Source organism: Uncinocarpus reesii, genomic scaffold, assembly GCF_000003515.1.
Source record: "Uncinocarpus reesii 1704 scaffold_2 genomic scaffold, whole genome shotgun sequence".
Classification (NCBI taxonomy): Eukaryota; Fungi; Ascomycota; class Eurotiomycetes; order Onygenales; family Onygenaceae; genus Uncinocarpus; species Uncinocarpus reesii.
The window spans coordinates 4,184,968-4,198,775 of NW_003052499.1; the positions used below are offsets into that span (position 1 = coordinate 4,184,968).

The window sequence follows — 13,808 nt, forward strand, 5'->3', positions numbered from 1 at the left end:
GTAGTTAACTAGGTAACTAAAACCAAACCTCACCTGTGCACCAACACATCATCTCCAAAGTGAGACGAAAGTGAGCCATTGGATGACTGACATGCGACGAAAGCGCACTGTGCTGCATCATTCCATCATCTCTCTCCTTGGGCACACTCCCAGCCCGGTTCACCACAATTCCCCCAATCTCAGTGTTGGCTGTTGGTAATATCTCGGTGAGTTGTTGTTCCGACCCGTCCAGGGCCTCCCACCGCCTTATCAGTTCTGCCATCGTCCAGCATGATCGCCAGGGTTTCCGTCTGAGGATTCACACTGTCTCCCGTCACTCATTCCCTCCTATTGTGTCTTTGGGTCACCTGTCAGCTAATCATGTCAAGGTAGAGGGTTGCAGCTTCGGCTGCCCTTTCTGTTGCTTCCTTCTTCTGGAGCAACGGCTTCAATCTTTCTCCATCCACTACCAACCGCTTCTCCGAGTCAACTGTCACAATGCCGGCCAAGCAGAAGAAAGGCAACAAGAAGAATAGCCACATAGCAGCGGAAAAGAGAAGGTCGCAGGCTTCTTCAGATGCGACCTCTGCAGCTTCTCCACCTGCCAAAGTTACCAATTATCGAGAAATCCATGTGAACGAGGCAGAGGCCTTGCGTTCGATCTATGGTGACGATTTTGAGTATGTGGAGACTCGACAGTCTGTTTGGAAGGTAAGCTTCATGCGAGCACTACCTGTGGTTTGCTTTATGTCTCTGGAAATTTGAGGTTCTTTCTCTGACCGTCTATATTTTGCTATGCAACAGCAATGCTCCGACATAGCATTTAAACTGCATTTGAAAGCGTCCCTTAATCGTGAAGTGGGGGTGGACCTGCTTGTTGAACTGCCGGCAACCTATCCTAAGACGACCCCGAACTTGACGTTGGAGTCGGCTGACGATTTACGAGGTGACGCGAAATCGCGCATTCGGAACATTGTCACTGCAAAGCCCAGCGAACTCGTCGGAAATGAGATGATCTATGAATTGGCCGTCTCGATTCAGGATATTTTGGAAGATGCTGCCGTGTTGCGCGCACAATCTGAAGCGGGTCAAAGCTTGGAAGAGGAACGAATGGCCCAGGAAGCCGCAGCCCTCCAAGAGGCCGAAAGATTGAGACAAGAGGAGCTAAAAAGGCAGCAAGAAGCCACCAAGGAAGAAGAAAAGGAATACGAAGCGGCGTTCAAGAACCAGATTAAGCTCAGGCAGCGTGAGAAAGAACAAAATCACCGTAGAAAAAGCAGAACCATGTTGGAAGATGCTGAGCATTTGGATTCAAACGAGGATACTCCTGGAGCTGTTACTTTTGACCGCCCTATGGTCGTTATTGATAATGAAGGACGGCAGTTGACTTTCAAATCCGTCCACGGCAGAACGTTAATTAACCACGCTCACTATCAGGAAACGTTTACCGTCAAACCGGTCGTTCCCGCCGCCGCGCCCCGTGTTCCTTTTCTTGTTCTCAAGGAAATCTTCATCCGTGAGAAGGAGACGAAGCTATCAGATGTAAGACAGCGGATAAGGTCAAGCGAAGACAAACTGGAGGTACTTCGGTCTCTCCGACATCCAAATTTGGTTGAGTTCGTGGGATACAAGATCTATAGCCCACTTGATCCCTATGTTTCTCATGACAATACTTGGCATGTTTCGGCACTTTTTGAATACGCAAACAAGGGGTCTCTCTCTGAACTTCTGGATATGGTTGGAACTTTGGCAGCAGAAAACGTGAAAGCCTGGATGATTCAACTTGTCGAAGGACTTGAGTTTTACCACCGACACCGGCTTGTTCATGGAAACATCCATTGTGCCCGTGTCCTTCTCTTTCGAAGCTCGACCGGTGGTACTGTGGTAAAACTGCTGGGAAGCATCGAAGAAGCCTTGCCGTTACCATCTAACGCAAAGAGGGCCTTTGCCGCTTCCAAATCTACCTTTTGGGTACCTCCAGAATTGATGCAGGAAGATGCGAAGCCAACCATTAAGACCGATGTATGGGATTTGGGTATTGTTTTTCTTCAGATGGGTTTTGGAAAAGATGTCTTACAACGGTATACTTCGGCCAATTCGCTCATCTCGTCATTGGACCTCTCTCAACCGCTTCAGGACATGGTACGTGAACTTTTTCAATCGGACCCTAAGAAGAGGCCGACCGCTTTTCAAATTCACCCCTTTGAGTTTTTCCGAGTCGATTCGCCTTTGATAATGCCGACAGCCACATCAAGCTCAGCACCTTTACCAAGGCGACCAAGAAGCGATTCACAAGGAGTGCTGCCAACATTTTCGCGCTACGAACATGACTTTGACGAAGTCGGCCGTCTGGGTAGAGGAGGGTTTGGCCAGGTCGTCAAGGCGAGAAACAAGCTCGACGGCCGCTTCTATGCCGTGAAAAAGATATCCCATAAATCTTCTGCTGCATTGAAAGATACCCTGTCGGAGATAGTGCTGCTCTCTCGCTTGAACCATCCCTATGTCGTGAGGTATTATACTGCTTGGTTGGAAGAAGACTATTTCGGAACCGAGGAAGATGCAGTTGAATCTACTGATCATGAACTTTCCCATCCTGAGATCGAGTTTGGCTATAGCACTAGCGGGCTCGACTTTATGAGTTCGAAAGGGTACCCGAAGATTGAGTTTGGATACGATAGCGATGAGCAGCCACCAGGAGACGATCAGGCGGAGGACCATACGGTGTCGAATGGCATTGCTGGCGAAGACGACGATGGCTATGATGATGGAGAACCGACACAATCCCTGACAGACGAGGAAGGTGACGAGCTTGAGCTGGTCGATTCGGGAAATTCACACCAAGTCACTTCCACTTTATATATCCAGATGGAATATTGTGAAAAGCATGTAAGTGACCCTAATTGCTTTGTGGCCCTCGGCACAGTGTCCTAACCGCCTCGCCTATACTCTTCGAGACCATGGATCAGAGACGGCCTACATGAGACTGTTGATGTGTCCTGGAGGCTCTTCCGACAAATACTGGATGGCTTGAATCATATCCATACGCATGGTATAATCCACAGAGATCTGAAACCCGGATAACATTTTCTTGGATGTCACCAATAATCCTCGCATTGGAGATTTTGGCCTGGCAACCCGCGGTCAATTCTCAACTGCTGTTCATTCGTCTTTCGCCCCAGATATCGGCGAAAGTTTTACACGAAGCGTTGGAACAACGTATTACGTGGCTCCGGAAATGAAATCCGCCGCAGATGGCCAGTATAATGAGAAAGTGGATGTGAGTCCTTCCCGGCGAAACTCTTGTAATGTCCCTTCGCTAATTAGTTAGATGTTTTCCCTTGGGATTATATTCTTCGAAATGTGCCATCCCCTCAATACTGCAATGGAACGGGATCATACTCTTCAAGAAATCAGGCAGAAAGACCATGTATTGCCCGAAACGTTCGAAATACCAGAGAAGGTCGTCCAAGGACAGATCATTGAATCACTCATCAGCCACCGCCCAGGCGAGCGGCCAGCTGCAATGGAGATTCTACAAAGCGGGAAGATTCCGTTGCAAGTCGAGGAAGAAATGTTCAAGAAGGCTGTTATGGGTTTACTATCAGATCCGAATTCTGCAGACTACAAAAAGATTCTCTCTGCAATATTTTCACAGCCATCTAACAAGTTTGAGGACTTGACTTGGGAAATCGATTCACGTGAATCGCCTCCTGTTAACGAAATGGTACTTCAAGGCGCAGTGAAGAGCCAACTCACCAGTATATTCCAGAATCATGGAGCGGTTGAGACAACCAGACAAGCGTTGTTCCCGCGCTCAAATTATTATGGTCCTGGAGTTGTCAGGCTGTTGGATCCAGACGGCAATCAAGTACAGCTACCCTTTGATTTGACTCTACCTAATGCTCGTTCGGTTGCCCGTCAACATCCGTCAATCGAAAAGATGTTTTCTTTTGGCACGGTATTTAGAGAGGCTGTTCATGGAGGACAACCGCGTGCGCACAATGAGGTTGATTTTGATATCGTTTCACACAATACGCTTGACCTTGCTTTGAAAGAAGCGGAAGCTATCAAAGTCCTGGACGAAGTCCTTGATGGCTTCCCTTCTTTGAGATCCGCACAAATGTGCTATCATCTCAATCACTCCGATCTCCTAGATACCATCATCGCTTTTTGCCGCATCAGTGTGAAGCAAAGGCCGTTGGTGAAAGAGGTAATCAGCAAACTCAATGTTGGGCATTGGACCATGCAGAAGATTCGAAGTGAATTGCGCGCGCCTGGCATTAGCGTTGCGTCAACTTCTATTGATGACCTAGCTCGATTTGATTTTAGAGGTAAGCACCCTTGCCGCTGTGGTCTAGAATACTCGTTGACTAGAAATGTGCAGACACTCCGGAAAAAGCTTGGAAACGATTACGCCTGATTATGGAAGACACCGAGTTTGTTGACAAGCTGACCCCTATCTGCGCTCGTATAGATGCAGTTATTGCCTACCTGAAAAGATTTCGGGTTAGACGCAAGATTTATATCAGTCCACTGAGCAGTGTCAACAACAAATTTTATGGAGGCAGTATCCTATTCCAGTGTATTTTTGACACTCGCAGAAAGGACGTCTTCGCGGCGGGTGGTAGATATGACAGCTTGATCCAAGAATTTCGACCGAAGATGCTTTCAGCACGATCTCAATGCCATGCAGTAGGATTTTATCTCAGTTTTGACAAGCTCACTGCGTCGATGGCGAACTTTGTCAAAGGAAGAACCAAAGGCTCCTCGAAACACGGGTCAGAACTCAGTGGTATTTGGCGGAAACGCAAGGTAATTTCCTAGCCATTTTAAATGAGAAGATACAACAATACTAAACCATTTAGTGCGATGTTCTTGTTGCGAGCTTCGATCCTACCGTTCTTCGAGCACTTGCACTTGATATTCTATCCGAACTTTGGACACATGATATTTCCGCGGAGCTGGCCGTTGACGCGAGCTCATTTGAAGAGCTTCTCACGCGGTACAAAGAGGATAACCACAGCTGGATAGTAATTGTCAAACAGGACAGTTTGGATCGAGGTTTGAAGATTAGAAGCCTTGCAAGAAAGGAAGAATTCGATGTCAGGTGTGGTGATCTTGTTCCTTGGCTTCGGACAGAAATTCGCAACAGAAACCAGAAAGAGAACGCAGAGGCTTCCAAAGCATCGAAGCAAAACGCTCAGGATCCGAACCCTTTGTTGAGTAGAGAAAGAGACACCGATGTGAGGATTATTGCACCAACACACAAACACAAGAAAACAAATCGACAGAATATTGTTGAGTCCGGTAAGTTATACTGTTATATTTTCTCCGTCTCCTTGGTAGGCCTAACCACCGACGTTTATGTAGCAATACTTCGAGCTCGTGAAACAACCGATAAAGCACTGGACGGTCCAATTGCAGCTATTGATGTACGCGATGACGTTCTAACCGCTATTCGCAATACTCGCCTGGCTGACGCCGATGCATGGCGCGTCGTCATCCAGAGTGTCCCTCTAGTCGAAAGGAAATACTTGACAGATTTACTAAATTTGCTATATGAGCTCGCTAATGAAAGCCGGGAGCAGGATGGGACAGAACGATATCGAAACGCCTTCATCTACAATTATCGTAACGGTAATTGTATCTATTATGACTTGACGCTTGGGAAATGATGGATGAATATTTGATGAATTTGACGATTTTTTCTTTATGATTTGAGATGAACTGCGCGATCTGAGGATATGAGATTATGGATTTTACTTTCTCAAAGCTAGGCTAGCATAGCTAGGCGGGAGGGTCTAATCATACAAGTATTTCGAAATATCAATCGCTGTCATCATCGCTGCCGTAAGCTACTAAAGGCCCATCATTTTGTTGATTTGAAGCCTGGATCGTCATATTCGACCCGCCGTATCCCTTTAGCGCCGCTAACGTTGCGCCTGAAAGAATGCCTGTCTCACTAGTTGCCGTAGGATTGACATCAGCAGCGGTATGTTGAGTAGGTGCGTCCTCGATCAGGTAAGGCTGATCAGGAGCTTCAAGCTGCCTATTTTCTGCGGTTTCTTCAAGCTCTTTGCTTCTAGCGTACCACACTTCATCTGGAGGCTCGTAACCCTGCAGCCCGAAGCCTCCTTCAATCTTCTTCCTTTTCCTAGCTTCCGGATCTCTGCCTTCCAATTCTGCGACAAAATCCGCAGGTAGCGCCCTTCGAATTGCTTCTGCTGCCTGCTCGTCAATTCGCTGTGCCTCACGCTTCTGCGCCGCTGGATTCGGGTCGACAGTGGCCCATCGTACGTTGAGAATCTCATTATGGTCCAAACTTTGATGCGCCATTGACTCCTTGGCGAATTGCGAATTGGCTTCATTCGTATATGTGACGAACGCGACGCCTCTATTGTTGAGGACCCGGACGCGATCAAGCTGGCCCCATTCCGAAAAGTGTCTCGCGACGACTTCTTCGATGTCGTCGGTGACGTGTATCCTTCCCACATAAAGCGTCCTGTTTTGTCTCATAAAGCTCCCCACGCCACCCATATCGTCTCGATAATCGCTGAATTTGTCTCGTCCAAAACAGTCGACATTTGGATTGAACAGATCGTGGATGCCCGGCAAACGATGGAGGTATTCGCACTCGTGACCTTTAGGACAGATTCCTCGCGCAAAGTATAAACAAAAAAATGACCCTGTTACTTTATCTGCTCGTGTATATCCGCTATCTGTCGCAATGCAGCACCGTGAAGGTGCCTTGTGTTTGGACAAGTATTTATCTTCACGATCGCCACCAGACCATTTATTGTACCAAATGTTGTAGATCGTACCGGTTTGGGGCGGAGGTTCGGATTTGATTGTCGCTGGATCAATCTGCACACGGGCAGGACGTCGTTTACGGCGGATTACGCGCTTTGTTTTCTTTTCAGGGTCTTCGGAGGGTTCAGTGGTGGCTAGGGAGCTGTCGGATTGCTTGGTTAAGGCGGAGGTTGTTGGCGCATCATTTTCTAGGCTAGTAACGTCAGCGGAAGGGCCAGCGGGAAGTGTCGTCGCGGTGGGGAGTATTGAATCTGTAGATGCCATGGTGTCTATGAAATTTAGCAGGGCCTGACTCCTGAGTGACTGGATATTCAAAAGTGAGCCTGATGGAAGCTCTGGGAGATAGTTAATTTTAGCTAGTTTTGATGCGCTGGGTTAGTAAGCAGCGATCACCAATGACGATCCCCGGCTGCCCATATTGGACTTTTATATGGACGGTCACTGAGGGGTTGTTTGAGTATTTCTACTACTTTCATAACTGATAATTGCGCAAAACGGTCGCCTCTGTTGCTTCAAAGTGTGTACGCTTACGGTGGTGTTTGCGTCAAGTCACCGCCAAAATGGTGAATATCACGGATAGGATCAAGGAGTGAGCGTAGCCACCCGAAGCGATGAGGAGCTTCGAGAATTCTAACTGGTTCGGGAATCTCTAGGATTGAGGAGGAGATGCGGAGGACTCAAAGTAATACTTTTGCCTTTAGCAAATATTTATCAGTTCATGCTAATCAATTTTACAGAAAATAAGGCGACCGGTGCGTAATGCTAAGCTGTTTAGTACCATTCTACTCTTGCCGTATAGCGGTATATTGACCTTTTCAGAATACCATCTTGGCCTTTTGAAAGGGTGCGTACTATCTACTTGGCTACCTTTCGTTGTTGAGCCGATCTTTTATGCATGGCGTGATGTCGAGTCGGATGGTAGCGAATCTCCTGAGCCATTGAAACGCGAATCCATCAGTTCATTTATCTTTGAGGGAAGACGGATATGTTTGTTGGTATTTACAGCCATCTGACAGATGACTTTGACATCACAGGAAACTTGCCAGGCTGCGCGCACAACTTCTCGAACCCACTGCCGGTTCGGGATCTAGTGGTGGTACGGGATTTGACGTTAGCAAGAGTGGTGACGCAAGAATTTCTCTAGTGGGATTTCCGTCAGTCGGGAAATCTACGTTCCTATCAAAAATTACCAAGACGAAGAGTGAAGTTGCTGCGTACTCTTTCACGACTCTCACGGCCATACCAGGCGTGCTCGAGTATGGAGGAGCTGAGATTCAAGTGCTCGATCTTCCTGGAATTATTGAAGGGGCTGCAGAGGGGAAAGGGCGAGGAAGGCAGGTTATTTCTGCAGCTAAGGTGAGCTGGGTCATCGGGTTGGCTTATTAAATCGTGGCGCTGAGCAACAGATAGACTAGTGATTTGATTTTGATGGTGCTTGATGCTACGAAGCGAGCTGAACAAAGGGCACTTCTGGAGGCTGAACTGGAAGCCGTTGGCATTCGGCTGAACCGTGAACCCCCGTAAGTGAGAAACGTCGCTTGTTCATTAGCTTTTCGTCGAGCTGACGATGCTTGTATAGAAACATATACTTGAAGGCAAAGAAAGCCGGAGGAATGAAGATTACATTCCAGGCGCCGCCCAAAAACTTGGATGAGAAAATGGTTTACAATATTTTGCGAGATTATAAGATGTTGAACTGCGAAGTCCTGGTCCGGGACGAGAATGGTTGGTTCCAGGTCGACCCGACTTTAAGACGACAGCATTCATTGACAGTCGATTAGCTACCGTCGATGATTTTATAGATGTGATTATGAAAGATCACAGAAAGTACATCAAGTGGTAAGTTTTGTGATGCGGAGTTTGGGCTCGGCTATAGAAGCAGGCTGACATCGCCGTAGCCTATACGTTTACAACAAGATTGACAGCGTTAGCCTCGATTTCCTAGATAAACTAGCCAGAGAGCCCAACACGTGCGTGATGAGCTGCGAGTTGGACTTAGGCATCAAGGATGTTGTTGATAGATGTTGGGAGGAGCTGCAGCTGATTCGATTATACACCAAACGGTAGGTGGCAGCGCCGCTCGCGTCAAACGTGGTGGGCGACCTTGGCTAATGGCTTGCTATAGCAAGGGAGTCGAACCCGATTTCACAGAGGCGCTCATTGTTAGGAATCAGTCTACCATTGAAGATGTTTGCGACCAAATCCACCGCACCCTCAAGGAAACATTCAAGTACGCACTCGTATGGGGCCAGAGCGCCATGCATGTGCCGCAGAGAGTCGGCCTATCCCACATTGTTGCGGATGAGGATGTGGTGTCAATTGTTACTAAATAACTTGCTGAAAATCGGCCAAAAAAAATAACCGCCGTTTTGCCAAGCGATGTTTCCTCCGTAGCTTGCTGGTGACAGGTTGGTGATTGTTAGGCAGCGCCGCAGCGCCGTCGGGCCCGGCGCTTCGGCACATCACGCCCAAGCCACTCAATTATGTAGGCTCCCAGGAGAGCAATCAGAGAGCAATGGTGTATCTCGAATATCAAACTTGTAGTGTTTCACGCTCTCTGTGCCATTTTTCAGCGTGGTCAAGAGCAGGCAAACAGTGAGCCTTGCGCTGTGTATAAAAGAACCTTCGCGAAGATTCGACGGCAGTTCGGCTGGTTCTCGTCACTGGTGTCACGTCACCATGCAGCTCTTAAACCGGGGCAAGGAACCATCTCTCTCGACGAACTTCTCTCCAGATGGGTAGTTAACTAACTACTAATTATTCTGCGCTGGCCTTACATTCTGGAAGTTTACCAATTGCTTCGATTTGGAAAAGACAGCAGCTGTCTGCTTTCTTGTCCTTTTGCCCACCAAGGCGCTGACATCATCCGAACTTAAACTGACGGCTCTTCCCTCCCACTGATTTGGCTGTTGAGTCCGCTGTGTGACCAAGTCGACAAACTACACTGTCGTCCAATTTCGATATCGAAGACTGCACTGCTTTCTGGGAACTCCAGACCCTCTATCTCCTTTGATCTCAAAAGCATCATATAGATATGGTCGCCGAAACAAAGCTCTACGATTCCCTGGGGGTCCAATCCACTGCCTCTCAAGATGAGATTAAGAAGGCTTACAAGTATGTTTAGCCCTTTTGTAGCAGTCTTCTACGAGAGATGCTTTTGCTGATTTAACTGTTTTGTAGGAAGCAAGCATTGAAATGGCACCCGGATAAAAATAAAAATAGTCCCCAAGCGGCTGAGAAATTCAAAGGTTCGTCAATACTCCATCTCCCCGGGGGGGAGCAGTTCAGCTGAGCTCCCTTGCTAACTAGCAGGATAGAGGTTTCACAAGCCTATGAAATTCTTTCCGACCCCGAAAAACGCAAGGTTTACGATCAATATGGCTTGGAATTCTTGCTTCGTGGCGGCGCAGAAGCTCCTCCCGGAGGCCCCGGTGGGGTCCCCTTCGAAGGAATGCCCAACGGCTTCCAAGGATTTGGCGGAATGCCTGGCGGCGCACGAACCTTCCACTTTACGTCAACTGGCGGACCTAGTGGATTCAAGTTCAGCGAACCAGAGGATATATTTTCCAGCTTTGCGCGTAGCGAAGGCGCGGATATCTTCTCGCTTCTGAATAGCCTAGGAGGAGGTGGAGGCGGAATGGGCGGGGGCGGATTTCGTTCAGCAGGCGGAGGACAGCCCCGATTTAGAGCGGCGAATGAAGGGAGACGGCCGCCGACACCGGAAGTCACGACGGTAGAGAAGCAGCTGCCGGTCACGTTGGAAGATATTTTTAAGGGCGTGCACAAGAAAATGAAGATCAAGCGGAAGACCTTCGATGAAAGGACCGGAAAGCGGAGCGTTGAGGACAAAATCCTGGAATTCGATATCAAGCCTGGGTTGAAGGCTGGCAGTAAGATCAAGTTCAAGGGGGTGGGAGATCAGGAAGAAGGAGGAACACAGGATCTCCATTTTATTATTCAAGAGGTAAGTTTCCATCTATCTTCGACTCCATGCGAATGCTATTAACAATTCACTATTTAGAAAGAGCATCCCTGGCTGAAGCGTTCTGGAGACGATCTGGTCACGACGGTCGAGATTAGCCTCAAAGATGCTCTCACCGGTTGGAGCCAGACGGTGAACACCATTGATGGTAAACAGCTGCGAGTTTCGGGAAGCGGTCCTACGCAGCCCGGATACGAAGAAGTTTTCCCCCAACAAGGCATGCCTAAGCCGAAAGAGCCTGGCCAGCGCGGCAACTTCATCGTTCAGGTCAAAGTCAAATTTCCCACTAGCTTGACGCCTGCTCAAAAGACGAAACTCAGGGAAATTCTCTGAGAAGTCTTTTTTTTCCCTCATTTCCTTTGCTTGCATATGATGAAACTGAACATGAACGGATGCATGCTCCGGCGTTTAGGGTGAAATGTCATGGTGTTTTTGGCAAACTTGTTTTGGAATGGTTTTATTTTGTGCCATGTTCCCGTTCTTACTTTTTCACTTGTATAAAACTAGCTTGTTTATTCCTTTTACTTGTGGCTCAAGTTGGCCCTGGGTATGCAGCTGATAGATGTTTACGAGTGGATAGCTTTGTTTCTTCGGTAGATTAGTTACATATTATGCTTTCCGAACTGATCTGCAGAAAATGGAGTTCTCTCAAATGGTAAACGATACAAATGCCGTGTATATCGCAATGCTGGAACCTAACTATGGCTGCTCAAATCTCTCTGTTTGAACTGGTTGAGTTTGATATTGATGAGCTGACGTCACCCACAAGCTTGATGTTTGCTCTGTTTGCTCACCTCGCTGGACCTACTGTTTGCTTTGTTTGCATTCTTGGTTAACCTCATCTTTGGGTGGTTTGGATGGTAGAGGAAGATAATTGATCCATTCCGATGGTCCAGAGCTAAAGGAAGCTGATCTCATCCGTCCGGGGTTAACTAACCACTAGCTACCACCTAGTTAATTCATAAGAAACTTCAATGACCTCAGTGTTATGAAGTTGGCATTCTCCATACCATATTCCCTTACAAAATGAAAAGAAGAGTGACCTTTATTCATGATGCTGAAGGGGAATTTGATCCCAAACGAGCTCATCTCACATCTGATTCATTATCCATCCAATTGTTGGATGCCGCTCGCCAGGAGAGACTAACATTTGGGTTCCAGGAGCTTCCAAATGAGGTATTCAGAGCTAGCTTTATGAAACAGTTTGAATACTAATGGTGGAATGCCAATAGATTCAGCAAGTCCTTAGGCAATGCGTTGAATTGCATATTCGTTGGGCGTCGGAGCACCCATATCCAGCCATCCCACCACTTTCCAGCAGAATATCCCCAGGCTTGCATGTTACCCTTTCAGCCTTGACATTAAATCGATCGTATGTCTCTGCTTAACACCTCGTATAATATTGGCAGCCTAACTAGCGATTGTCAAGTCAGTATCTATGTCCTTTATTACAGAAGGCCTTTGGCCAAGATGTAAATTGCACTGTCCCAGAAGTAAGTCCTTACTGAACCTGTTGAATCCTCTCACTGGATTAAAACCTAACGGCTGGTATCCGGTAGATTTCATTTACGTCCTCGGGAGACATTTTGAAGTCGGGCGCATTACCATCACTCCAGTTTCATCAACTCCTTCCTTCACTTGAACAATTTGCTACATACATACGGGAGGCAATTTGCCCAAAACAAGACATTATATGTCTGAACGGCGCCGCATTGATTCGTTCTGCCGATACGCTTGACATAGATTATGATCGTGTGCAGAATTCGTTCGTTGTCACCGCCTACTGGTCCAAAGCAACAGGTAAAGACGGATGGAAAGATACCATATATCACGAGAGGTCAAGTGAAGACAAAACCGATATAGGTATTCTGGCTACACAACAAGATCTGGAACCCGATGAGGTCAGAATCGGTGGCTTTTTGGCCATGGTTGGCCGGGATGAAGAATTAAGTATGTCTTTCGTGCCCTAGGTCCGAAATGGTATCCTGACAGCACCATTAGAGCCGGCTCTGTTTTCTTTCCCCTCCCGTCACCACTCTTTGCCAGACTCGTCAACATATAAAGCTCAGTTCAACTCACCCACTGGTCTTCACCCGACACTAAGTCTCTCAATTCCTCGATCTGCTCTCTCGCCGCCTCCTGCTCCTGCAGCTACGTCATGTGGACTGTATACTTATATAACCCTCCCCTCTTATATTTTTGCAGATGAATACCAACTATCCACCGCCGATTCTCTTTTCCTTGAGTCACATAATATACGCGGCCTGCGGCACATCGCTGGAGAAGCGGATCTTGAGGCGCCAGACTGGATAATCCAACGTTGGGGCTCACAGCTGCTGGTGGAATTAGCCACAACAAACCCCGAGGAGATCAACGTCGATACCAAAAACCACGAAGACTGGAAAAGCACGATTCCGTTACATTTGCGGTATCTCCATCCCTCTAGCTCTGGCTATCGAAACATCTCCATGCCTTGGCCCATAGTTTTCTGGGCTTGCACGTACCAGGACCAGGGTAAAATGGGCTATAACCCATTCGATCGAGCGAACTTAAGCTGGGACGATTTATTTGCCCCAAAAACGTTGTTTTACCAATTCCATCCCTCTCCTGAACCGAGAGGTGAAAAATTAATCGAGACTATCCAAGTTCCCGCTCTTAAGATGAACAAGGATACCGATTTTATAGCGAATCAGGCGATTGAGTTCGGTACCATTGCTGTGGTTTTGCTTGGATTTCTATGGGTATCATGGAAGTTGGGTTTTGTTGCCCGATCTACAGGAGTTCAAAGCAACCAGAACCAGACGACTCGAGTAGCTGGGAGCAAAAAGACCCAGTAACAGCTGACTTTGTATTATTAGTTAATAGCTACGATATTCATGACGCAAGGTATCGAATAATTGCTTTCTGAGCTGTGGTTCTACTTCCTCCCAATCTACGTGGGAGCTTGCGCGCCAAGGTATATCAAGGAAATGGTATAAAAGATTTTAATCCAGATATTATTCCTAACTGCGTGGCCCATAATAACTTTTCATAAGAT

The 13,808-nt window shown here is 47.4% G+C and overlaps 5 protein-coding genes across 5 annotated transcripts; 4 read left to right on the forward strand and 1 right to left on the reverse strand.

Annotated features, from left to right (window-relative positions):
• Positions 1-477: 477 nt before the first annotated feature.
• On the forward strand, positions 478-4,803 carry UREG_04373 (uncharacterized protein; the record flags this gene model as incomplete). The annotated part of the gene is made up of 5 exons (XM_002544810.1): positions 478-690; positions 883-2,865; positions 2,982-3,119; positions 3,308-4,310; positions 4,454-4,803. 5 exons carry the CDS (start codon positions 478-480, stop codon positions 4,801-4,803), a joined length of 3,687 nt encoding a protein of 1,228 aa, XP_002544856.1.
• A 1,002-nt stretch (positions 4,804-5,805) lies between these two features.
• UREG_04374 (pre-mRNA splicing factor CWC2) lies at positions 5,806-7,053 on the reverse strand (the record flags this gene model as incomplete). The annotated part of the gene is made up of 1 exon (XM_002544811.1): positions 5,806-7,053. One exon carries the CDS (start codon positions 7,051-7,053, stop codon positions 5,806-5,808), a length of 1,248 nt encoding a protein of 415 aa, XP_002544857.1.
• A 296-nt stretch (positions 7,054-7,349) lies between these two features.
• On the forward strand, positions 7,350-9,122 carry UREG_04375 (GTP-binding protein 1; the record flags this gene model as incomplete). The annotated part of the gene is made up of 7 exons (XM_002544812.1): positions 7,350-7,378; positions 7,824-8,145; positions 8,200-8,309; positions 8,369-8,514; positions 8,571-8,628; positions 8,688-8,852; positions 8,915-9,122. The coding sequence occupies 7 exons, from the start codon at positions 7,350-7,352 to the stop codon at positions 9,120-9,122; spliced, it is 1,038 nt and encodes a 345-aa protein (XP_002544858.1).
• A 701-nt stretch (positions 9,123-9,823) lies between these two features.
• On the forward strand, positions 9,824-11,104 carry UREG_04376 (uncharacterized protein; the record flags this gene model as incomplete). Its single annotated transcript, XM_002544813.1, has 4 exons — positions 9,824-9,903; positions 9,970-10,037; positions 10,107-10,753; positions 10,811-11,104. The coding sequence occupies 4 exons, from the start codon at positions 9,824-9,826 to the stop codon at positions 11,102-11,104; spliced, it is 1,089 nt and encodes a 362-aa protein (XP_002544859.1).
• Positions 11,105-11,797: 693 nt separating this feature from the next.
• UREG_04377 (uncharacterized protein) lies at positions 11,798-13,608 on the forward strand (the record flags this gene model as incomplete). Its single annotated transcript, XM_002544814.1, has 4 exons — positions 11,798-11,947; positions 12,226-12,264; positions 12,331-12,721; positions 12,977-13,608. 4 exons carry the CDS (start codon positions 11,798-11,800, stop codon positions 13,606-13,608), a joined length of 1,212 nt encoding a protein of 403 aa, XP_002544860.1.
• Between the last annotated feature and the right edge of the window lie 200 nt (positions 13,609-13,808).